The 25,634-nt window shown below is 36.3% G+C and overlaps 1 protein-coding gene and 1 non-coding gene across 2 annotated transcripts; both read right to left on the reverse strand.

Annotated features, from left to right (window-relative positions):
* Nucleotides 1-1,369: 1,369 nt before the first annotated feature.
* On the reverse strand, nt 1,370-24,675 carry LOC136031260 (large ribosomal subunit protein uL4A-like). The gene is made up of 7 exons (XM_065710684.1): nt 24,608-24,675; nt 16,941-17,118; nt 10,050-10,295; nt 6,766-6,989; nt 5,536-5,807; nt 3,723-3,898; nt 1,370-1,520 (listed from the first exon to the last, which is right to left on the reverse strand). The coding sequence occupies exons 1-6, from the start codon at nt 24,608-24,610 to the stop codon at nt 3,724-3,726; spliced, it is 1,098 nt and encodes a 365-aa protein (XP_065566756.1). The 5' UTR covers nt 24,611-24,675; the 3' UTR covers nt 1,370-1,520; nt 3,723.
* LOC136031593 (U5 spliceosomal RNA) lies at nt 6,989-7,106 on the reverse strand. Its single transcript, XR_010618538.1, has one exon. It is a non-coding gene; the product is annotated as a U5 spliceosomal RNA (small nuclear RNA).
* Nucleotides 24,676-25,634: the final 959 nt, after the last annotated feature.

Below are 25,634 nucleotides of genomic sequence, written 5' to 3' on the forward strand. Positions count from 1 at the left end.
GAAGCTAGCCTTCCTCGTAAGCCTAACTACGCTAATAAGCAAAACGCTTAAATGGAACAAGCCATTTTGAGCAGCAAGGCTTTAAATATACGATACATAAATGTTAGATCGCTATCTAGAAAGCAAACTTGCTAAAGTTTTTTGTGAATAGGGTGTCTTAATATTGTCTAAAAACTTTTTTAGACTAGCTGTATTTTAAGCGAGCTCTTATGGATCGTTCCCTATGCTAAGATTACCTGATTTTCACATAAGTATATCCTGGAAACCATACGTGTCTGAGTAAATAAAAAGACTCTATGTGCACTTTGTTTTTCAGATAATTTGCAATGTCTCGAGAACAACCGAAGGGATCGAGTTGAAACTTCAGGAAGTACACGAGGGTCAAGTGGGTTTGTAGTTCTGACTTTGGGAGGGGACGGAGGTAAACCAAAAACTATATGTGCATTTTGGTCTTCAAGATCGCATTTTTTTTTTCTTTTTAATATCTTCTGAGTGGCCTGGGGGATGGAATTGCTTGGACTGTTCGAGAAAGGAGGCAAGTCTGGTAAAAGGAAACTCAAATTTCGTCCTTGGGGAGAGGGAAGGACTAACCAATTTTGTCAAAATTAAATCATTCGACAGTTCTCCATAGTCCTGGTCAAGTCCTTAAAACGGCTATAAAAGATTTATAACTGGTCAAGTTATAAAGGAGACACTATTGTTCCTACTAATGTATGACAACCTTCAATATTGGTTTATTTTTCGTTCCAGTTGCTGCCGAATATGGTAAATAATATTTTTTTACAGACTAAGTTCTTATTATCAAATATGTCAAGATTGATTTGCTTTTGACATTTTGACTTTTCCGAATCAAATCGTAAGCCTTACTCAATCAAAACTAATACTCCTCTTGGGTTGTCTGACAGAGTAGCATTCCGAATTCTTAAGTCAATCCAAAAGTGATGGAGACCATCCACATATTTTCGTCTAGGTAGCATCATATGAAGAATCCTTCAGTTTCTAAACTAGCCCAAAACCATTTTCTGCACTATTAATGAAGCAAAAGGATGTTAACAGTAAGCGTTTCCTTCAATATTACTTTTCGCCAGCATAAGAAGGGATGTTAGAATCTAATGCAGTGGTTCTCAAACTGTGGTCGCGTACCTCTTGTGGGTACGCAATTTTTTTTTAGGGAGTACGTGACCGGCCAACAAAAAATAAAACAGCCCTTTAACTCTAGGACTGGCAATTTTATTTATATTTTAGCAATAGTTAATTTAATACCGGTAACTAAAAAGGGGTACACAAAATGTTTTGAGGGAAAAAACGGGCACTGTTTCTGAATAAGTTTGAGAACCACTGATCTAACGAATCAACCTATTTTAATCTCTTCTTTCTTGCTAATTCAACTGCTTTATTCTATCAATGCAAGGATACAACATGTTGTAGATATCAAACATTGTATTTCTGACGCAAATATATAAAATACTTCTTAACAGTCGATCCAAGATGGCAGAAGAGCAGTAGAAACTCGGGTGAACCTAGAAAATGCAAAGATAACCAGTCAGAAAATGTGAAAAAAATGTCTATAACTTCGTTTTCATTTTTTTAATTCCTTTTTTAGACGACAGAGAGAGAAGATTAACTAAAAAAAACTACGCTTTTGTAGGCTATCAGTGGAAAAGAACTCTCCCTACTGCCATAACTAAACAAAAGGGGGCCCTCTAAGACAAGAAAGCATAAGGAAAATACGAAGATGTTTAGATTCATCTTAACTTGTTTTTCTCTGGAATGGATCGTAGTAGAGCGTGAAGGTCATAAACCCACTCAAACTTATTTGCAGAATGAACATAAAATTGGTTTGTACAAACAAAAAGATCTGACACTTTTTTTTAAGTTTAGGCGGTAACACCCAGATTCTACATTAATTGCAATACTCGCTAATAATGAAAGCAAAACTTGCACAACCAGTTTATCATATAAAAAAAGAACTAGAAAAAGACCTCTAGACAGAAAAGTAACTTCCTGTTGAACGTGAAGTTGTCTTTGGAGTCAAAAGGTTGCCAACATTTGAAACATTAAGCATGAAAAGTATTGTCAAATTAAACTAAATAGTTTTGCCTATTTATTTACTCTGTCCAACATGGCAACAATGACAAAAATAAGGTAATACCTGGACAGGAATCTTGGGCCAAACAGGTAGATTTTTAGAGGCATACGCACCTTCCAAACCCCACGAACGTTTTAAACTAAATTTGTAGAATCCACAAGAATTTTCGCTGATGCATGTCTAAGGTCAATTAGACTTCCCCCAAGATATTCAAGGCAGTCGTATCTAGAAGCCTTAAAAAATTGTGAATTCTTTGAGATCCTGAAGCCTGATAGCACCTAGACAGTGAGAATCAGTGATCAGACCTTCCTTGAACGGAGTCTTTGGTTGTAGACACATTCACCAAACTTCAAGCAAATCTCATCATACTTGATTTTAAGTTGCTTTACTATAGTAATTAAAAATAGTAGTTATAATCCTAGGCAAATGAATCAAAAACTTTTCTAATTCCCAACTTCTGGCTACCAAGTTATATCTACCATTCATTAGCTTCACTATGTACACCTGCGTTACGCCTTTGTCCTAAGCTGTCCTAAGGTAGCTGGTAAGGATCATTGTTTTCGGGTCTCCTTATGATGGTACTGCATGATTGAAGGCATAGAGGGTTCACAAACCCTCCAACTTCCAATGCTTTAACAATAACGTTTCTTGATTGGCGTCCCTGCAATAACTGAATGATTCGTCTTAATACGGAAGCGTGTAGGATGAAGATAGGAACAATAACTCTATTCAGACCTTATTAATAGCAAATTAAGCCTGTATTCACAGGTACCCACACAAAGGCTTGACACTCATAGATTATTAAATAAGAAGTACATAGAGTTACAGCCTGTCAAACATATTGACAAAGTAGTTTCAAATGTAGTTTAGGATTAAAACTGCAATCCAGCATTTTAGTTCTTAAGTATGTCTTAGTTTCATATGGTAGAGGTTCTGACAATTTGAATATGACAATTCATTTCTGTTTCCAATCGTGTTAAATTTTTTTTGCCATCCCTCTAAAGAGACTACCAATCAAAATTACATCGATTTCAGTTGTACCCCCCCTCCCCATAGTAATACCTTTCCTTAGAGGAATAAACCAGCTTTCTTATTCAGTCTATTTTAAAACGAAACGCAGCTGCCATTTTTAGTGCCGATGTGCAAAATAATATATAGCAATTAACATCAGCTATCTTTATGAGCTTCTATTCCCCTGACTGCGTCCATTTGTTTTAAAGATTCTCAAGATGGGAGACTGCAAACATCTGGTTAAGCTTTTTAAACCACGGTCATTTCGACGAAATATATTTTTTTTTTTTAATTTCACTTAATGTTTGATAAGTTTCAGGATCTTTTCCGGAATTCCCATAATTCATTTTCGAAGTTTTAAATTTTCTTCCGTTGAATCCGGATTAAACTTCACCAATTTCAAAGCAGCGTCCATCGCGAAATTTGCTTAAGCTTTTAAAATTTCAATTACTATGGACCATAGTTTGCTCTTTACTCTGCTGCAGTTGTGGCTGCAACCATGATATTTCGTGACAATAAGCAGTCATTTCCACATCATAAAAGACAGGATCAGAAAATCCAATTTCTTACCCTTTGTTTGTCAATAATAAAACGAAAATTTTAATTTAAGCAATATGTTTACCTCAAGCAGTTGTAGGCTTAGACGGCTTCGATTTCTTTTTTCCCCCAACCTTTTGTCTGTAACGATTTATTCCAGCAGCCACCTTTTTCTGAACGGCAGCGTAAGGGTTAAGTTTAAGCATCTCTCGTCGGTTCGTCAAAGGATTCTTCTTGATTGCTGCTCGGCGAACGGTCTTCCTATAAGATGTCCACGTGTGTTATAATCCATAGAAAAAATTGAGCAAACTACAAGATTTTAAGGCTAATCAGAATGGATTTTAAAATCACTGGTTTCATAACCCAATGCTCTAATGAGTATCATCATATCTACATAAAACAGCTATAATTAATTTTAACATCACTTAGTTGGTTAAAACTGCTAATTGTCATTCAGGGGCTACTTATCGCGGCTGTTGCGTGCATACGTATAATCGAGAAATCAAACTGTTCAGGAGACAATAAAAACTGATTGGATGATGCAATTTTTTAAATAAAAATACCAAATGATTCCACATGACTGGGAAAATGTTTTTATACGTATATCAGAGATACACGAGATATATTTTTCTTATTTTACCATGTAATATTGGAAACGGAATTTTTCTGTTGTCACCAGAAGAGGCAGCATGAAAAACTGCATCCCATATAGTCATTTTCAGTAAGAATCGATTCTACGAGGTGTGCACCCAGCAGCTGCATTATCCACTTTCTAGGTGCCAACAGCGATTTAATTCAATTTTTCTTATATGTAATGTCTCTATGCTGTTACGTCTGATACATTATGGACAGGTTCAATGCCCTCTCCCCAGCACATATACTTGAACGGCAGATATAGGTTATTCCAGTCATGTTCCTTTTACATTCTCATCCAGGGTTCCATGGACATCAAAACTATCTTATAAGTAATTACGTAGTATAATTCCAAAATTAAACGAAAAATTACATCATTTCTATTTCTTTTTTACCTTTTGATTATATCTGCCTCTTCTGCGACGTTTGCTTTCCACCAATTTTATGAAACTTTGCAGACTTGACACACATTATTTACCACACCACCAACATACCCCATGTTACTTGAAGTATCAGTGCTAATAAAGGGGATTCCACGCAGCTAGACAAGTAGCCAAACATAAAAACCAGAGTTATCAACTTACAGTTAGTTAAGAGTTGGGATCACAGCTCCCCAATTTTTTGACATGTAAATTTTCTTTCAGTTAAGCACAAATTCTTATTGGTTAACTTTCGAGCTAGTGTAAACCAATATTTGGTTTATTGGTTAATAAATCTGATTTAATTTGTGTTAATAATTTACAAACTAGTTTTTGCATTCAGATAAGTTTTTTTTATTATTTACTAAATTTTTGAGCTTTATATTTTAGTACTACTTCCCCGTTTATTTAGGCTTAATAATAGACCAACCTTCAATAAATCAAGATACATGGATACTATCGCCATAACGAATTGCTTGATAATAAACTAGTCATATTATATGCTTAAAATTCGACATAAAAAAAAAACTAAGATAAAACTGTTCAGCCATGGGGCAGCTCAAATTAACAGAATTGAAACTCTGTCACCATAAAAGTATAAAATTCAACCGTTTTTATACTCAGCCGAAATGAGCCTATTTAAAATTCCAGGTGCTTTTCTTAAGACGAAGAAGACGTATTTTCAAAACATTCTATTTTCGCATAAAAAGCCAGATCACTATTGAACCGGGATCAGGTCTTAAAATACCTTATTGTCTATTGCAAGAAACTCTGTCTAGACTAAACCATAATTCTTTCAAAAACCCCAATATGACCAGGAAATCAAATAGAGAATGAAAGTCTTACTTGGGCTTCTTGATCACCCTTTGAATTTCTTCTGACCTCAATAGTCTGACAAGATCTGTAGTGATCATCTTAGGAATGGGGAGATTGTAGCCGGTTTTCTCCTTTGAAAACTGGGCGTAGGTACCATAGATGTCATTTAACCTTTTGAAAGCAGACTCGGTCCAGATACAGAACCTACCAACATGTCCACCAGGGGCCAATTTAAGGAGGTTAAGGCTATCAACTTTGAGGGTTTCAACACCAGGGATATTTCTGAACGCACGAGTGAGACCCTAAAAAGACAACAATATTTATTTAGCTAAAATATGAGATTAAGAAGAAAGGCACACCAATAAATATTTAGAGTGTGTTATCATCAGTGGTATTAATTGTGCGTTCATTAGATTCACAACCCAATGCTCTGTACCAATATCATCATAAATAACATTCACTAACAACCTTTTCAAGTACGACTAGACAAAAATAAGACATAGTAACTATAAAAGCAAAAAAGGAGTGTTGTTTAGAAATTCTTACATATATTAATTTTGTATCGCATATCAACGTTGCCATGACACGTTTTGATCCTTGCACCATGAAAGAAAGCGTCGCAAAAAACATCAAAATCCATTTAAGAACATTTCTGTTTGAGAATTCCCAGCTATCTGCATAGTTAAATTTGAAGAGAAGACTGGAGAGCCATTGTCTGTTGCTTTTTACACCATCTTTTGTGATTATTAATATTAACATTGAAACTACCACTTTTTGGTAAAAACATCATACATTTAATTGAATTGAACACATACAAGAAAACGAGGACAAGGAAGTATCTCCTATTAATAGCATTGATGTGGGGGACTCAATGAGTTAGTACAGGAGTCAATGCTAAAATCTGTCTTGTCTTTACAAGTTGTAGACTGTTAACCAGAAAATTTGTATATATAGTAAATTAACCTCTTTTCCCCTGCTATACGCCGTAGAATCGAAGTAGTTTTTTTTTTACGGCTCTGGGTATTTTAAATAAAACCCGCCAGCTAAAATCAATATGCATCAACTCCTTTATTGTGTTCTAAGTAGAATTTTTCAATATTTAAGAGTTCCAAAATAATGTCCTAATCAAACAGGGGGAGTCTATGACAAGGTACACGCATTTGACAAATTTCTTGTTCTTATATTCTCTCTTATGGTTGTTCTTATATTTGACTTATATTCTCAGAAAGAAAATTAACTAAAAATAAAATAGACACTCACCTGGTCTTCATTATAGATGATAAGGGGTCCTTTCTTCATGAGCCAACGGCGATTCCTAGCTTTACCTTTGCCAGGGCGCATGCGACGAGAATTATACACCTTGTCGACATCATTCCATGCTCTTGTTTTTCTTAGGAAATCTACAGCTTCTTTTGTCTTTTGCAACTCTTGAACTTTATCAGAAACAACGAAAGGGATTTCGGCAACTTTCTCTATGGCGTGTCCTAAAATTAGAAAGTTGTAGATTAGTATATTTGTTAAGACTCATCAAGTGCCCCTCCCCACGGTAATCTTTAGTAAAAGGCGAAAGATTAACTCGATATGAGGAGAGGCCAAAGTTCTAGTTGCCTTTTTGTGTAACCGAAAAATTGGAGGGCAACAGGGCTCCTTTCCCACCCCTTATTTCTCAAAATTCGTCTGATCAAAACTAAGAGAAAGCCATTTAGCCAAAAAAAGAATTAATATACAAATTTCATTTTAATAATTTATGTGCGGAGAAGCAAAATCAAACATGCATTAATTCAAAAACGTTCAGAAATTAAATTTAAAAAAAACTAGTTTTTTTAACTGAAAGTAAGGAGCGACATTAAAACTTAAAACGAACAGAAATTACTCCGTATATGAAATGGGTTGTCCCCTCCGCAATCCCTCGCTCTTTACGCTAAAGTTTGACTCTTTGCCACAGTTCTACTTTTTAAAACAACTAAAAACTTAAGCGTAAAAAGCGAGGGATTGCGGAGGGGACATCCCATTTCATATACGGAGTAATTTCTGTTCGTTTTAAGTTTTAATGTCGCTCCTTACTTTCAGTTAAGAAAACTAGTTTTTTTATTTAATTCTTATTTAAAGCCGAAATGGCAAGTAAAAACTACAACAGAAACAGAAACATTTCAACTCTTCCACCACAAAACTAAACGGCCAGTTCTTACTTCAAAATGACGGTTTTAACTGATATTTCTTCATTATTCCTTAGTTTGAAGTTAATGAGATAAGAGAAAGGTGGAAATATTTATGCTGTAATCAAGAGGAATGTACAACAAGACCACGCACGAAAGAAGATAAATAAAAAAATCCATTAATTTTGATCGGTCAGAAAAGTTTGAGGAATTCGTAGTCCTTCACAACCACTACTTCAGCGTTAACTACCAGACGATGCTCAATTCTGTGTCACTGGTTGCAGTTCTTAAGCTGAGCGACATGTAAGTGTAAAACTAGTCACTCCAAGAATCAATACGATATTGAGATATCTTGTGATGAAATAGGCTATGCTTGAGTTATTGAAAGGGGGAATCTGTCGATGTAGTTCAACCTCTCTCTTGCATGTATAGACACCTCCGAGTACGTTTAAAGACTGGACCTTCGCTTCTTCCTTCAGAACTACGTGTGAATCTTCGAATTAAACAAGGGACAATTACCTCTCCTACTATTTATAATAACGTAGCCCAAAAAGATTTATCCGCGAACTGCATATTAAAGTGTTGGTGTCTGTTTCACGTTATGCGGATGACGTTCATAACCTAAGCAGGGCTGTGTTTAGTTTGGAAAAAGTTTTAGGGAGATTGCTAAGAATTATAATGAGACTGGTCTTTCTTTTAATGCGGCTAAGCCTCAAGTGCTATTATTTAATTTAATCGTTCTGAAATCCCTGATATAGTAAATTTGAGGGATTCTGACGTTGTGCCACTCCAAAAACTTGTGTACCTTAGTTTACCCATTGGTAGATCCCTAAAGTCAACTCGGAAACTACTTATTCCCAAACTCAACGTAAGATTCGTAATGCGTATGCTGGTGCAGTCAGCTCACAGCTGAATCTCGGTAAACGCCACCTTGCGAAAGTAGATAATGTTGTTTCTCTCCCTCATGTGCCATGTCTGGTTCCTTTCTGGGACATCTTTAATTAACAGGTAAAATAGAAATCAAGAGGGCTTGTTTCAAGTATTTCAAGTCTTTTTTTATTTGGGTTCCTTCTTGGGCTAGGAATGGTGGACTGCAGGAGAGATACAGCTTGCTGGATCCTTTGATGCTGGAGATAAGCTTTTTTTCAAGCTTACAGATTAACCTTGGAAGGATTTTTTGTTTAAATGCCAGTTGGCCCTTTTTTTTTTTTTTTTTACTGGGTTACCATCATTTTTATATTGCATTTACTTGCATGATTCATTTAAAGAGGTTTACCACCTTTGGAGTGGCTTACTTTTCCGAAATGTTTGGTTTAGTCGAGTTTTAGTTAGTGTGCATTTGCTCCTGTTTTTGTTTGTGCTTTTTTCATTCTCTTTCGTTTTGTTATACTCAATCACAATACCTTTTATTTTTCATGGGTTATAAAATAAATAAATCAATCAATTAATATATTTCTCACCCAGCCAGAAACTTAAATCTCCTTATATGCAAATGACGTATGCTGCTAAGCCAGCATCATTCACAGCTTTTAAATTTTGCCTTGTTTTGCGACGTTAAAATCTTGATTTGTACCAAAAAGCTCTAAAAATATACTCCCCAGGAAAAAATACACCAGGCATCTTACTTGCTGCACTTAGTACAACGTGGGCGTATCCCTCCGGACAGTACTCTCAACAAGATATACTATGGACTAGGATTAATTTTTCAATTGATTGCATCCAACGCTCCGACCATAACATAATGGTCGTACCCTTGTTGTACTAGTTCGAACCCTTCCTTTCTTTCCTTTTTTTAATATTATTATTATTATTAGTTTTTCCTTCGTTTTTACCTTTACACCTTTATTAGTTTTTTTCCTTTATTATTAGTTGTTTACTATTATTACTAGCATATCAATGCAACCAAGCCATGACCTTTAAATTTCACAGCACTTTTTCTTCCTTTCTTCATCCTGGCATTTGCACTCATTATTCTGGAGCTAACAGTTGGAGTGAACTGAGATATTTAAACAAACAAAGAAAATAATTTTTAATCCTTGACAAGAATATTAGATTCTATTTAGCTATTATAATTTCTTGTTTACTATTGCTCAAACAAGGAGTAAACCATTGAATTATTTGCCTATTGTTTTGAACAGCAAAAACCTATCGCATATTTGACAAACCCGAAATATAGGTACACAGTCTTAAATTACATGCAAAATCAACTAATGCCATCAACTTCAATTCTCGCAATTGTAACAAATATCATTATGACGGCCTAATTTTTTTTTTAGCTACAACAATCGCAAGCAGTGATTTTTTCGACCTAAAAGATTATATAGATATTAATGACACTAAATCTAATCGTATTTTAGTTAACGCAAGTACAATGGAAAGGCAAATTACCTTTGGCCATAACAAGAGCCGGCAAGCCAGATGCAGCAACAGCTGAGACCATTGCATGACGCTTCTGAGTATCATTAATTTTTCTGTGCCACCTTCTCCATGTCTTGGTTGGGGCAAACATACGACCACCACGGCACATGTTACCAAAGGCACCCTGGCCGGATCTATGAGTTCCACCACCTCTTACACGTGGAATACGGGCAACAGCACGACCAGTACCCCAGGATTCAGCACTGGTTTGATGACCTGTAAAAAAAAACAACATTAGATATAAGAGAATAGCTTCATTACAAGGTGTCTACATAACTCCCTATCAAAGTAAACTACTCTTTCTTCAAGATCAAAGATTTGCTTTTTATTCTATAATAAAGAATGTTATTTGCCCTTGATGGAAATTAGGATGGAATGGGCGTTTTGTTTTTGAAGTAACTCTTCTTCTAGGAATGTTTCTGAGGGTCTGTGCCTTCAAATTGGGGTTGATTGGATTATGCAAGGACCTACTAGCTAGCTGGTCAACTACCTCATTGTATTTGATGCTTTGGTGGCTGGGGATATGCTGGAGCCTGACTTCAATAAATCTATTTTAGAGACTGATTAATTGATCTCTGATTGTCCTCAGGTCTGTATCCATGGCACTCCAATGGGTATTGTCAATGAGCTGAAGGGCGCCTTTGGAGTCTGACTGTAACACTACTCTTTTGGAAGCCGATGGATTAATATTGATGACCCTTAAAGCCTCTTTTATTGCAAACTGCTCTGCCGTAAGTATGGAAGCATTATCTGGAAGTCTGGTTTTTATATTCAGTGAATAACTTGGGAAAACATCAATTATAATAAATATATTAAACATGAGGTTCATTTGGCCAACTCTCGCTAACAAATAATGAAAAGACGGGATCTTGTGGACAATAGATGGAAGAATAAATTTTTTCGCGCAAAAGGTGGAAATTAATAATAATTCTAAATTTACCTGGATAAAACAGCAATATCAGCAAAAAAAAAATGTAGCCAACTTGCTTCAAGGTCCGATTCTGGTTTAAACAACCTTATGTCTTTGGTCCTCAATTTGAATGCTTAGAAGGCTAATATAGGAATATAGAAGTCAAAAATATAAAAAAAGTAAGCGCATACTTTACGCATGGCATTTGATATTAACAGAATTACACAATATATATTATTGATAATATACAATATTATTAGCATGAGTGATATACATAGATATAGTTGAGAGCTGTCTGATGTAATATGCCACCCTTCCTTAGAAAAAAAAAAATTAACTAGGCCTTTCTGTTTATTGGTATTGTTTCCAAGCAATTTGTGCCACTATTTGGAAATGCATGAAACTGCATGAAGGCTGGTTTTAATAAAGGTTCTAGATTACTCACTAACACATCTTCCTTCCCAATACATCGATTGTCGGTAAGACAGGATACTGTAGGTGATATTCTGAAAAATTTGGCACAAGGCTCTTCTAAAAAGAATTTATTTTTTATCCCATGCAATCAAAAAGCTAATAAACCCTTCGATAAACCGGGTTGGAAGTTCGCAAGCATTGTGTGAAACGTGTAACGAATAACGTATTTTGTTTTATGACGCTTGTTTTCTAGCAAGCTCTAAGAATCAATAGATTAATTTAAAAGGAAAATCAGAGGCTTAATGTCGGTCGGGATTTAAAATAAGAGCTGAGACACGAGGTCCTTCTAAATATCAAAATTCATTAAGATCCGATCAACCATTCATGTAAGTTAAAAATACATCATTTTTTCTAATTTTTCCTCTCCCTTCAGCTCCTCCAGATGGTCGAATCGGGGAAAACGACTTTATCAAGTCAATTTGTGCAAGTCCCTGACACACTTACCAATTTTCATCGTCCTAGCACGTCCAGAAGCACCGAACTCGCCAAAGTACCGGACCCCTCCCACTAACTCCCCCAAAGAGAGTGGATCCAGTTCGGTTACGTCAATCACGTTTCTAGGACATTTGCTTATTTATTCTACCCACCAAGTTTCATCCCGATCTCTCCACTCTAAAGCGTTTTCCAAGATTTCTGGTTTCCCCCTCCAACTCCCCCCGAATGTCACCAGATCTGGTCGGGATTTAAAATAGGAGCTCTGAAACACGAGTTCCTTCTAAATATCAAATTTAAAAACACCTTACGAACGGTCACCCGTTCTTAAGTTAAAAATACCCCAATTTTTCTGATAAATTCCAAAGGGAGTGGATTCAGTCCGGTTATATCAATCACGTATCTAGGGCTTGTGCTTATTCTTCTCACCAAGTTTCATCCTTATCTTCCCACTCTAGGAAATTTTCCAGGATTTCCGGCCCCCTTCCCAACTTTCCCAAATGACACTGGATCCGGTCGGGATTTGAAAAAAGAGATCTGAGTGACGAGATCCTTCTAAACATGAAATTTTATTAAGATCCGATCACTCCTTCGTAAGTTAAAATACCTTGTTTTTTCTAATTTTTCGGAATCAACCCTCTCCCAACCCCCCCCCCCCCCCAAGAGAGCGAATCCGCTCCATTTATGTCAATCATGTATCTAGAACATGTGCTTATTTTTCCCACCTTTCATCCCGATTCCTCCCCTCTAAGCGTTTGCCAAGATTTTAGGTGCCCCCTCCAACTCCCCCTTGTCACCGGATCTGGTCGGGATTTAAAATGCGAGCTCTGAGACACGATATCCTTCTAGATATCAAATCTCAGTAAGATCCGATCACCCATTCGTAAGTTAAAAATACATAAATTTTTCTAATTTTTCCGAATCAACAACCCCAAAGAGAGCGGATTCAGTCCGGTTATGTCAATCACGTATCTAGGGCTTGTGCTTATTCTTCCCACCAAATTTCATCCTGACCTCTCCACTCTAAGCGTTTACCAGGATTTCCGGTCTCCCCCAACTCCCCCCAATGACACTGGATCCAGTTGGGATTAAAATAAGAGATATGAGTTACGAGGTCCTTCTAAATAGGAAATTTCATCAATATCCGATCACTCCTTCGTAAGTTAAAAAATACCTCATTTTTCTAATTTTTCAGAATCAACCCTCCCCCCAACTCCCCCAAAGAGAGCAAATCCGTTCCGGTTACGTCAATTACGTATCTAGGACTTGTGCTTATTTTCCCCACCAAGTTTCATCCCCAGCCCTCCACTCTAAGCGCTTTCCAAGATTTTAGGTTCCCCCCTCCAACTCCCCCCATTGACACCGGATCTTGTCGGGATTTAAAATAAGAGCTCTGAGATACGATATCCTTCTAAATATCGAATTTCATTGAGATCCAATCACCCGTTCGTAAGTTAATCATACCTCAATTTTTCCGAATCAACACCCCCTCCAACTCCCTCAAAAAGAGCGGATCCAGTCCGGTTATGTCAATCACGTATCTAGGGCTTGTGCTTATTCTTCCCACCAGGTTTCATCCTGATCCCTCCACTCTAAGCGTTTTCCAAGATTTAAGGTTCCCCCACCAACTCCCCGCATTGTCAACGGATCCGGTCGGAATTTAAAATAAGAGCTCTGAAACACGATATCGATCTAAATATCAAATTTCATTAAGATCCGATCACCCGTTTGTAAGTTAGAAATACTTCATTTTTTCTTATTTTTCCGAAACAACCGTCGTCCGAATCCCCCCTCCCAGATGGTCGAATCGGTGAAACGACTATTCCTAATTTAATCTGGTCTGGTCCCTGATACACCTGCCAAATTTCATTGCCCCAGCTTACCTGGAAGTGCCTAAACTAGTAATACTGGGACCCGACAGACCAACAGAATTTGCGATCGCTATATGGCACTTGGTATATAACAAGTGCCATAAAAAGGGGACTGAATTTGCCAGCACTCACAGGCGAACAAGTGACCTCAGCCTAATAAGCTCGCCAACTTAAGAGTCTCAGGCGGGCTACGGTGTCTTTTTCTGGATTGACAGATCACCTAAGTCCCCTGGACTTGCAGGCAAACAGGGAGACCTATAGTTTTCAAAGTGTTTGGTAAAACAGCAGGTATGAAGTTTTACGGTGCATGTCTCACACTCCTCTATGATTGATTATGCTATTTACTCATCCAGCTTCGACTACGTATGTTCAAGTTTCCTAACATCAACTTAAAATATGTTGAGAATTTTTCAAACAGCTTGTGGTAATAAACTGTAGTAAGGAGCGACCCGGCTCAATAGTAACCAAAACTATAAAAAAAAAAAACTGAATTTTGATACCAATAGTTACATCAAAAGAATCGTGTTTTACTGCTGATTTTAAATATACAAGTTTCATCAAGTTTAGTTTTACCCAACGAAAGTTACGAGCCTGAGCAAAATGTGCCTTATTTTAGAAAATAGGGGAAACATCCCCTAAACGTCATAGAATCTTAACGAAAATTACACCATCAGATTCAGCGTATCAGAGAACCCTGCTATAGAAATTTCAAGCTTCTATCTACAAAAACGCGGAATTTTGTATTTTTTTTGCCAGAAGACAGATCACGGAAACGTGTTTATTTGTTCTGTTGGTATTTTTACCCAGGGGTGATCGTATCGACCCATTGGTCCTAGAATGTCGCGAGAGGGCTCATTCTAACGGAAATTAAAAGTTCTAATGCTCTTTTTGAGTGACCAAACATTGGAGGGCACCTAGGCCCCCTCTCATGCTCATTTTCTCCCATAGCCACTGGATCAAAATTTTGAGATAGCCATTTTGTTCAGCATAGTCGAAAAAACCTAATAACTATTTCTTTGGAGACGGCTTAATCACCTACAGTCCCCGGTGGAGGGGCTGCAACTTTCAAACTTTGACCATTGTTTATATATATAGTAATGGTTAAATAAAAAAATTTCAACTAGAAGTAAGGAGCAGCATTAAAACTTCAAACAAACAGAAAATATTACGTATATAATGGGGTTCATCTCCTCCACAGTACCTTGCTCTTTATGCGAAAGTATTTTTAGTAATTAAACTATGTATTCTACAGCCTTTCTGATTCAGGGTTCATTCTTAAAGAACTGGAACAAAATTCAAGCTTTAGTGTAAAGAGCGAGGTACTGACGAGGGGGCGAACCCCGTCATATACGTAATAAAAATATACAAATATAGAAGTTCGTTGCATAAGTTACGTACATTAATGACTAATAAAAACTTTCGAACAAAAAATAAGTTCTAGTTGCATTTTTAAGTAACCAAAAATTGGAGGGCAACTAGGCCTCCTCCCCCACCCCTTTTTTAATCAAAATCGTCCGATTAAAACTATCAGAAAGCCATTTAGCCATTAATACACAAATTTTGTTTTAATTATTCATTTACGGTGAGCCAAAATCAAAACATGTGTTAATTCAAAAACATTCAAAAATTAAATAAAAAAATAAGTTATTTTAACTGCAAGTATGGAGCAACATTAAAACTTAAAAGGAACAGAAATTATTCCTTATATGAAAGGAGCTCTCTCCTCCTCAACGCCCCGCTCTTTACACTAAAGTTTTATTCTTTCTCTCAACTCTACTTTTCAAAACAATAAGAAACTTAGTGTAAAGAGCGAGGTGTTGACAAGGGAACAACCCCTTTCATATATGAAATAATTTCTGTTTGTTTTAAGTTTTAATGTCAGTCCTTACTTGCAGTTTAAAAAACTTGTCTTTTTTATTTAATTTCAGAGCAAGATCTGTCATATTATCAAATCATGGGTGATTTGCTTCTCTTCATCCAAATTTCAATTAAGAATCAAAATAAAAAACAGCAAGACACATGTTTCCCGTTATTACAGATTCTTTTTTGGCATAACAAGAGCCAACATAGCTTTTAAAACAAAACCAGGTCAAATTAATTTACACCTTCACAATTAGAGTAATTAAGAACTTTGCCACAAAGCAGACTAACTCCATGCTAATGATGGCATAAAAAAACTTATGAACAACTTTGCTTCACTTGTCTGGATATTTCAAACTTAAATAGACAAGTCAGGAGCTTCCTAGTCAGATTTTCAGTTTCTCCTTGCCTAATGCTTTCTTGAATACTTGAACAGATTAAACAATTACTGATAGCATTTGCTTTTCTGGTATATCTGCCAGAACTGTATTCTTTAAGGAACTTCAAGAAACACATTCTTTACAACTTATGTTTTAGCACTGTAGAACAGTTAAGTGAAATTACAGCATGGGGCATCCAGTATGTACCATTTCTGGATTCATTTACAGAAAAGGAGGGAAAACATTTTACATTGAGGTGCTCTTTTAGCAATTTAGATCGGGATGATTAGCCAGCTACAACTAGATTCATCCAAACTGCTTGCAAGAGTAATTTACAATACAATTGATATATTTGTGAATCTACTGACATAATGAATGATGAAGATGTAGCATTTCATCTACTTCAATTTTTTATTTATTTATATGGTTATTACTGTTCATTTAAGTTATTTTTTAAGGTGATTTTAAATGACAGCACGGTTTCTCAGCCTTTTTTTAAACTTTGCAGAAAGGCAAGTGCTGTTACCAAACAGCATAGTGTAGGCTGAATATTTGATGCACTAAAACCTAAAGGAATGCCTCAGTTTTTTGAATAAATAATACATATAGCTTAAGAAACAAAATAGGACAAATATTAATAGACAGCCAAAAAATTCACTTGGCTTAAACTAAAACTTTTACCACAAAGACAAAAAAAATACCAAGGAATATAAAAAATTCAACAAAAATAGCGACCCCAGAGTATTCATACAATTCAGACATGCATTTTTAAGATGCCTTGATCTGGGCTCCTTACATCTTTACATTAATACTTATGTAGAATATTCTAGGAGCAAATATTTGGGATTGAAGGAAGTCATATAGTTTCACTAGCCAAGAGGCCCAGGAAGTTCTTAATCCAGCCCTGATAATGGCACATACAAAAAGGAATTACCTGCTTTTCTGCTCACTGCATATGGCTGACGGTGGTTCTTTGACATCTGATCATGGACAAAGTTAACTATATCTGGACGAATTGGAGCCCTGAATATCATTGGCATTTTAATAGTTGTACCAGTGGCTTCATTTTTATCATTGTAGACTGATATAAGTGGTCGACTACAAGCAAGTGACTAGAAGAGAATAAACAAAATAAAGCAGGAATAAAAGCAAATGCAAGTCTTGTTCATATGAAAATTCAGTCACAAATTGAATGAATAACAGTTTTTGACATTGTATTTTTGGTATTTGACTTTTTGGTACTTGACATGTGAACACCTAACTTGGATAAAGTTTGAACCCTATTTGGGAATTATGAAAATCTTCATTCAGTCAAATACCTGTTCAGAGCTAGACAATCTGGATTATTTTTCTCACTATTATATCAAAACTTATGAAGTTCATATGCCCAGAACATAGAATTCATGCTGCTAACCTAACTGTTCAACAATCAGTGGCAACAGTGGCTTGGTTTCATTCAAAGTGTACAGGCAATTGGGTAAACAGAGCAATTGGATAAAGTTTGAACCCTATTTGGGAATTATGAAAATCTTCATTCAGTCAAATACCTGTTCAGAGCTAGACAATCTGGATTATTTTTCTCACTATTATATCAAAACTTATGAAGTTCATATGCCCAGAACATAGAATTCATGCTGCTAACCTAACTGTTCAACAATCAGTGGCAACAGTGGCTTGGTTTCATTCAAAGTGTACAGGCAATTGGGTAAACAGAGCAATTGGATAAAGTTTGAACCCTATTTGGGAATTATGAAAATCTTCATTCAGTCAAATACCTGTTCAGAGCTAGACAATCTGGATTATTTTTCTCACTATTATATCAAAACTTATGAAGTTCATATGCCCAGAACATAGAATTCATGCTGCTAACCTAACTGTTCAACAATCAGTGGCAACAGTGGCTTGGTTTCATTCAAAGTGTACAGGCATATATATTGAGGAGAGCTAACAAGATGATGAGTGGTTATATTTAAACTGTCAGTCCCCCTTCTCTGAAAGATTTTCCTGAACCAATTATAACACCACATTATCTACTTCTGGCTCTAAACCATACTATCCACCCAAGTCTGTCAAAAAATGTCTACCCCAAAATCAGTTTTGAAAAACCAAGCTTACTACACCCTCAATGCATTGACTGTCAGAAGAACAGCTTGCCAATTTTCAAGCAAAATACAATTAACAGCTAGAAAAGAATTCAACTCATGATGCAGTCACTGTTGATTTGAAAAAACAAAAAACAAAACCAAAAAGAACAACGAAAACAAGTTGAAATATTTCCAAACAATTCAAGAAAGGATAATGATATACCCCAACAACAACATTTGGGAATTAAAAACTGAGTGAAGATATTAACTCCCAAACTTCTTATTGCAGTTATGGAAGATGAATTTTTACCCTTACAAATTAATCAAGTGATCCTTTAGATAAAAAAATACCTAACTACAAGAGGACTTAAAAACAACAGAGCAATTGTTATTACACTAGGGGATCGAATCTCTAAGTTCAGCAACTCTAGCAATTCCTACACTACATACCAATTGAGCTTAAAAATACCTACTATTACTATGGCAATGGGCCAAGCTTCTAAGAATGTCAATGGTTTAATGTCTTCTGGTTTATACAGAAGAGTAAAGAGAATCCAGTCTGTAACCATTTTAATTATGGTTTCTGCAAGTTTTTAAATATTTGTTGTAACTTTATTTCAGGTATATGTCTGATAAGTGCAATTTTTATCATGTTGATCTTTGTTCTGTTTTTTGGTTCCATTGCAACTGAACCCCCTTCAACTAACCCTCTGTGTAACTGAACCTCAAGCAACTGAACCCTTGTGTAACTCAGCCATCATATTTACTGTTCAATTGAGTTAGAGTAGTATTTTTTAATGTTATACATTCCACAAGCACTGATTTTCCATAATTAATTTAAAATTATATATATATATATATATATATATATATATATATATATATATATATATATATATATATATATATATATATATATATATATATATATATATATATATATATATATATATATATACTGTTGTTTTCCAATGTGTATATTTTTAACATTTCTTAAATTTGTACTGTGGAGATTTTAATTATAAATACACTTCTCAATTTTCCAACTTTTCCTTGTTTCTTTTTTTCAACCACATCTTTTAGAACATATTAATTTTATCACTGCTGCAAATAAGCTGGAAAAAAAAAAGAAATATGCTATTTCAATACATCATTTTTTCAAATGTCTTCTATTCTCAGGGCTCATGGTGTGCAGCCAACTAAAGTAATTTTTCCCTGCTATCAGACCCCCTGTCTGCATGTTACTTCCTTACCAAATAATGTTTGGATGTACAACAACTCAGTTGCAATCCAAAAAAATAGGAAACAATCCAAAACAAAAGATTGGAAAGAATGCAACTTCTCTGCATTTGATAGGAAGGAAAGTTTCCTACATGACACCAGGCTTCCACTGAACAAAGCCACCATGTTCATTACATTCTATTTGACTGACATGTGGGAGCATCATTTAATACTGCTAGAACTGGGAATTAGTGCAAGAACAAGTGTGGATGGGAAGTCAAGGTGTAGTGAGGTGCTTCAGCATTGGGTAGGACACAAGGAGCCAACAGGAGGTGAGTGTGTTGTTGTTAAAATAGATAAGTGTTTTGGTACAACAGAAATATAATAAGGGAGGGGGGGGCTCTCAGCCAGGTTTAGGTATTTGGAGGAATCAAGAGAATGAGCAAGAGGAAGATTATAATTCCTCTCTTAGATGGTGGCAAGACTCTGAGAAGGGAAAAGAATCTCTTATCAATCTCATTCAAAGATACATAAGGCTTGGTTCAATAATTATTAGGGAATGCTTTGCAGCATAGTATAGTCTGTCAAAACTCTACTTGCCACCAAACAAATCACTCTAAACAGCTTTGTTGACCTCGAGGATGTGACCATCCACAACCAATGTATTGAGAGGCTATGGTGCTCTCTGAAAAATCACAAAAGGTTGGGGATGTGAAGTCTGTGCTTGAGGCAGTACAATGCTAAATTTATCTTCCTTGAAGCCTATGAGCCAGAGGAGCTCCTGTATTATTTTTTAATTGAATCTAAAAAGCTTTACCCCCTGGGTCAGCGCCCTCACCATCTAGAGTAGTGGAAGCTCAAGGAAACCAAGGAACATATTCTGATGAGGATTCAGATGAAAGGGATATCCAGCTGGTATCAGTTTTCAAGATTGTTTAAACTGCAATAATAAAGGTATTTATTTTTTCACTTCTAACATTATTGTTTCATAAAAAGATTTTCTAGTTTTTTTTTGTTTTCATGAAAAACATTCAAAGTTTATCATGTTTTTCTGCATCAACTATTGTAATGTTGAACAAATATTGAAGCTGAGAGAACATAGTATATTATTTTGTTGAAAACATATATTTTAATTTACCATTTGGAGTCAAGGAAGAAGACAACAGCATAACATTGTACACTTTATTTATTTATCTAACATAATCTTGGAAAATCAGTGCTTGTGGATTATATAACAATGAAAATAGATTTATAATAAAACAGTAAGTTTGAAACCAATTTTTAAGCCTTTTTACTGGATAACTGGGAATATTTGTCATTTTAGGAGTCAAAAAGGGCTTGAATTTGAATTTGTGATAGAAGCAATTATTAACTCAAGCAATTTTGATGGTGGGCTGCTTGAGCATGGAAAAATAACCACTACCTCTTACCGTTTCAGCCCCCCTGTAAATATTCTATGTGTGAGTGATAATAATTATGTAACAGTAAACTTGTTTGAAAGTAAAAACAGTAAATTAACAGTTACGTCCCCATGCCCCTCTGCATTGTCCCTCAATAGCAGCTCTGTGTACCTAAGCTTTAACTCACTCACTTCAACCATTAGTGAGAACAATAGTGTGCATAACCAAAAGTTGCCTAGACACACCCAACAACTTGCAAACATTATGATGGCTAACATTGATGTTATCACCAATAAGATGCCAGAACTGGCAACAGTGCTCAAATTAAGTCAGATAGATTTTGCAACTCTGACAGAAATTAGCCCTAAGAATTCCAGATTTCAACTGACAGAAGACTCCATCTGCCCCACTGGATACAACATCTTCAGCAATTTGTCCAATCCAAACTGCAGAAGAGGAGTTGCTGTTCTGGTTTCCAAGAAATTCCAGGTAAGAGAAATTTCTGTCCTGAATTCTTACTTACTTTGGGTTGAAGCCACTTGGGTGTCCCTACCTAACAAATGTTTGTCCTAAGCTCAATTTACAGGAGCCCAGTAGTCTATGCAAGAGCAATTGCTGAAATGATGCAATTCATACTATGCAACTTCCCAAAGGCAACTTTGCTCATGACAGGGGACTTCAACCTCCCAAGCATGTTCTGGTTGGATGGCCAGGGTATGACCAGGTCAAGCCTTGAGCAAAACCCACTAATTCAAGTCCTTGTTGATAATTTTCTTTACCAAACAGTAACTGTGCCCACAACAGTGTGTCCAGGACAAAATCCTTCAACACTCAACCTAGTCATAACCAATGACCCGGAAAAGGTGATCAGGACACAGACTCAGTCTGATTGGCTCAAGTGACCAGTGCCAGTCCTCTCATCTATACAACTCAACTCCAAACCATCAAAATATACTAAGCAATCCTTTACTAATTACAAGATGATGGTGGAAGAGCTGATAGATGCCTATCCTGAAATTCTGATCTCAGATGATGTGGAAGCTTCATGGCTGATCCTAAAAAATACCCTAACTAGAGAGCCTAGCCAAACATACCAGCATGACATGGAAAAAGAAACCAAAAACTCTACCTTTCCTCACCCCAAAAATCAAGAAACTATGCAATAGGAAGAAAAAACTTTGGGAGAAGTTTGTGAAACAAAAAACAACAACAGTATATGAGAAGTACAAAATTGTCAGGAATCTCCTCAGAAAAGAAGCACAGAAACTCACTGTAAACTACAAAGAACATCTGGCCAAAAATGTCAAGGAAAACCCTAAGTTATTCTAGAAACATATCTCCCTATGTAAACCAGGCAGACACTCAGTACCAGACCAGGAGAATAACACCTCAGTCTCTTCCTGTGCCTCCAAAAAAGCTAACCTTCTGAATAAGCAGTTTGCCTCAGTGTTTTCTAAGGATGACCTCCAATCAGCAGAACAGGCTCACACTCCCTTCCCAATATTACACTCACCGATCACAGTCAAAGAATTAACCAAACAGCTTAAGGAGCTTGATGTCAACAAATTGACTGGACATGATGGTCTGAGTCCACAACTGCTGAAAGGACTAAGCCCTGCTATTTCAGCACCCCTGGTAAAATTATTTAACTTGTCACTAACACAAAGGAAGCTTCCAATGGATTAGAAGAGGGCAATAGTCATCCCAATTCATAAGCAGGGTAGCAAAACTTCAGCAGCAAACTATAGACCTATCAGCCTTACCTGTGTGGCATGCAAGGTCATGGAGAGAATTGTGAACAAATGCATCATTAACCACCTTGAGGCTAATTCACTCATCAGAAGTAGCCAGCATGGTTTTTGTTCTAAGAGATCAGTGAATACAAACCTTCTTGAGTCTTACAGTCTTGTAACTGACATACTAGAAAAAGGAGAACCAGTGGATATAATCCTGCTGGATCTAGCCAAAGCTTTTGACAAAGTTTGTCACCACTACCTCATTCACAGGCTATGCAACCTGTCTCTTAGTCCAAAAGTGATCAGTTGGATCAAAGATTTTCTGAGGGACAGAATCCAGCAAGTGAAAGTGACCAATGGATCAAACAGTCATGCACTCTCTGATGAAGTCAAAGTCACCAGTGGGGTCCCACAGGGCAGTGTCCTGGTCCCTACCCTGTTCAATATATATGTAAATGAGCTCGCCCTAATCACCAGTAACAAAAACACTATGCAGATGATTCAAAACTCATAGGTCCTGCAAATACCCCTTTGGCCTGCCAATCCCTCCAAACTGATCTCAACCACATGTGCTCCTGGGTCAAAAGATGGTTGCTGGAATTCAATGCTGAAAAATGCAAGGTCATACACTTTGGACACAGCAACCCCCAGCCACAATACCTAATAACCCAAAACCCTGGAAGTCACCACATACTGGAGCATGTTCAGGAGGAGAAAGACCTTGGATTATTGTAGAATCCCAGTTGAAATTCAGCTCCCACTCACAAAGATCTCAGCCAATGCTAGCAGAGCCCTAGGTATCATTAAACACAGCATTACCAGCAGAAGTAGACATGTACTCACCAAGCTCTACAAAGGACTGGTAAGACTGTATTTGGAGGTGGGGACCATCCTGGCCACCCCTCAATTCAAAAAGGACAAGGTAGTGCTTAAGCAAGTCCAACAAAGGGCCACTAAACTGATTGCAGGTATGGAAAACAAGCCCTACAGTGAACAGCTGAAGGAACTCAACCTCCCCTCTTTAGTCTATAGGCAGAAACATGGGGATATAATCCAGGCACATAAACTCCTCTCTACCAATCAAGAAAATAAGCTCATGGAGATTGACCCCTCCCATATAACATGAGGACACCCAAAACAAATCTGCAAACTTCATGCAAGGACTGGACCAAGATGCAGCTTATTCTCTAACTAGATTGTGAACCTCTGGAACAACCTCAAGGAGAGCACTGTTTCTGCTGAATCAACAGATGTATTCTAACACTGTCTGGATGCTGAGTGGAGTAACAAACCATGGAGCTTTGAGTGGGATGCACCAGAATCTAATCAACCATGTATGCAACTGTCATCACAAGGAGTGATTCAACAGGATCAAAAGTCCTTATTTCACTCCAAGCTGTGATTTAAGGTATTTTAAGGTATATTTCTAAAGAACTTAGAAAAAGGCATTGAGTAGAATGTTCACTTTATTTTTAAGTCAATTATATGAACAATGAAAAATTTACCCTTTTTGCTGCCTTGGAAAACAGCTTAGGTAGGATGACTGAAAATTGGTAAATGTATCACAGTTGATATAATTGACTAACCAATAAAGTGAACATGCTGCTTGATGCCTTTTTTTTCTCTTTAGGAAGATAATTATTGCTTCTATAACAAATTCAAATTTAAGCACTTTGTGATTTTATGGTAGCCTAACCTAACCTAATTGGGCTATAAATAATTTTGGCACTGAGAAAATGTAGCATTATTTTGTCAAAAACTACCAACAACTCATACTTTAATTGAAAATTTGTCATTTTTAAGAGCTTAAATAAGTGCTTATATTGAATTTGCAATAGAAGCAACTTTTATTTTTGTATAGGACATAAAAAAGGCAATAAGTGGCATGTTCACATTAAATCAATTATATGAACTGTGACATATTTACCACGAAAATTAGCTCATCTAGAATTTTAACAAATTATAACACATAATAGGCTAGTCATTTAAGAAAAACTAATCAATTTACAGTAAAATGATAGAAAAAAAAGCTTTTCCATCAACCTTCTTTCACACAATATAACCAAAAAATATAAAACATTAATATTTTCAATTTAGTTAAAAAGAATTTTGGTTAAAATAAGACGAACATGCAAAACCTAGCATAATAAATTTTGTTACCATTTTTGCTGCTTTAGCCTATTCCCTAAACGAAATCTTAGGTACATAGTTGTCAAATACAAAATCCTGAACACACAGTAATAGAAAACTTTTTGCGCGGAAAAAAAATTATTCTTCCATCTATTGTTCACAAGATCACGTCTTTTTATTATTTGTTAGTGAGAGTTGGCCAAACGGACCTAACGTTCAATATACTTATTATAATTGATGTTTTCCCAAGTTATTCACTGAATATAAGAACCAGACTTCCAGATAATACTTCCATCCTTACGGCAGAGCAGTTTGCAATAAAAGAGGCTTTAAAGGTCATCAATATTAATCCACCGGCTTCTAAAAAGAGTAGTGTTACACTCAGACTCCACAGGCGCCCTTCACCTCATTGACAAAACCCATTGGAGTGCCACGAATGCAGACCTAAGGAAAATCAGAGATCAATTAATCAGTCTCTAAAATAGCTTTATTGAAGTCAAGCTCCAACATATCCCCGGTCACCAAAGCATCAAATATAATGAGATAGTAGACCAGCTAGCTAGTAGGTCCTTGTATAATCCAATCAACCCCAATTTGAAGGCACAGACCTTCAGAAACATTCCCAGAAGAAGAGTACCTTCAAAAGTAGTAAATGTACCACTGTGCAGTTACACTATACTATTGGATAGCTCAACATTCCTTCCAACATGCTTTGAAACTTACTAACTGGTACCCTCATCCGTTCCTTAAATTATACTGACATACCCTTTTGACATCTTACATGCACACAGTGGGATTTAACCACTTAATATTTCCTTAAAGTTTTATTGTAATTTCCTTAGCCTTTTTGACAACACCAGAATCAAACACGCCTCCTTTTCCAATAGCTAAATCTTGACGCAGGCAATGCGCAACTTCAGCAGCTTACATTCCTCGCCTCATGTGCTGAAGAGGGTCATTTCATCTCTAGAGACATAGTTATTGAACATTTTGGCTTTTTTGAATAGAATTACCATCTCAAAATTTAGTTGGGATATTTTTGCGTGACAGCCGCAAA

The sequence above is a fragment of the Artemia franciscana genome, chromosome 9 (genome assembly GCF_032884065.1).
Source record: "Artemia franciscana chromosome 9, ASM3288406v1, whole genome shotgun sequence".
NCBI lineage: Eukaryota > Metazoa > Arthropoda > Branchiopoda > Anostraca > Artemiidae > Artemia > Artemia franciscana.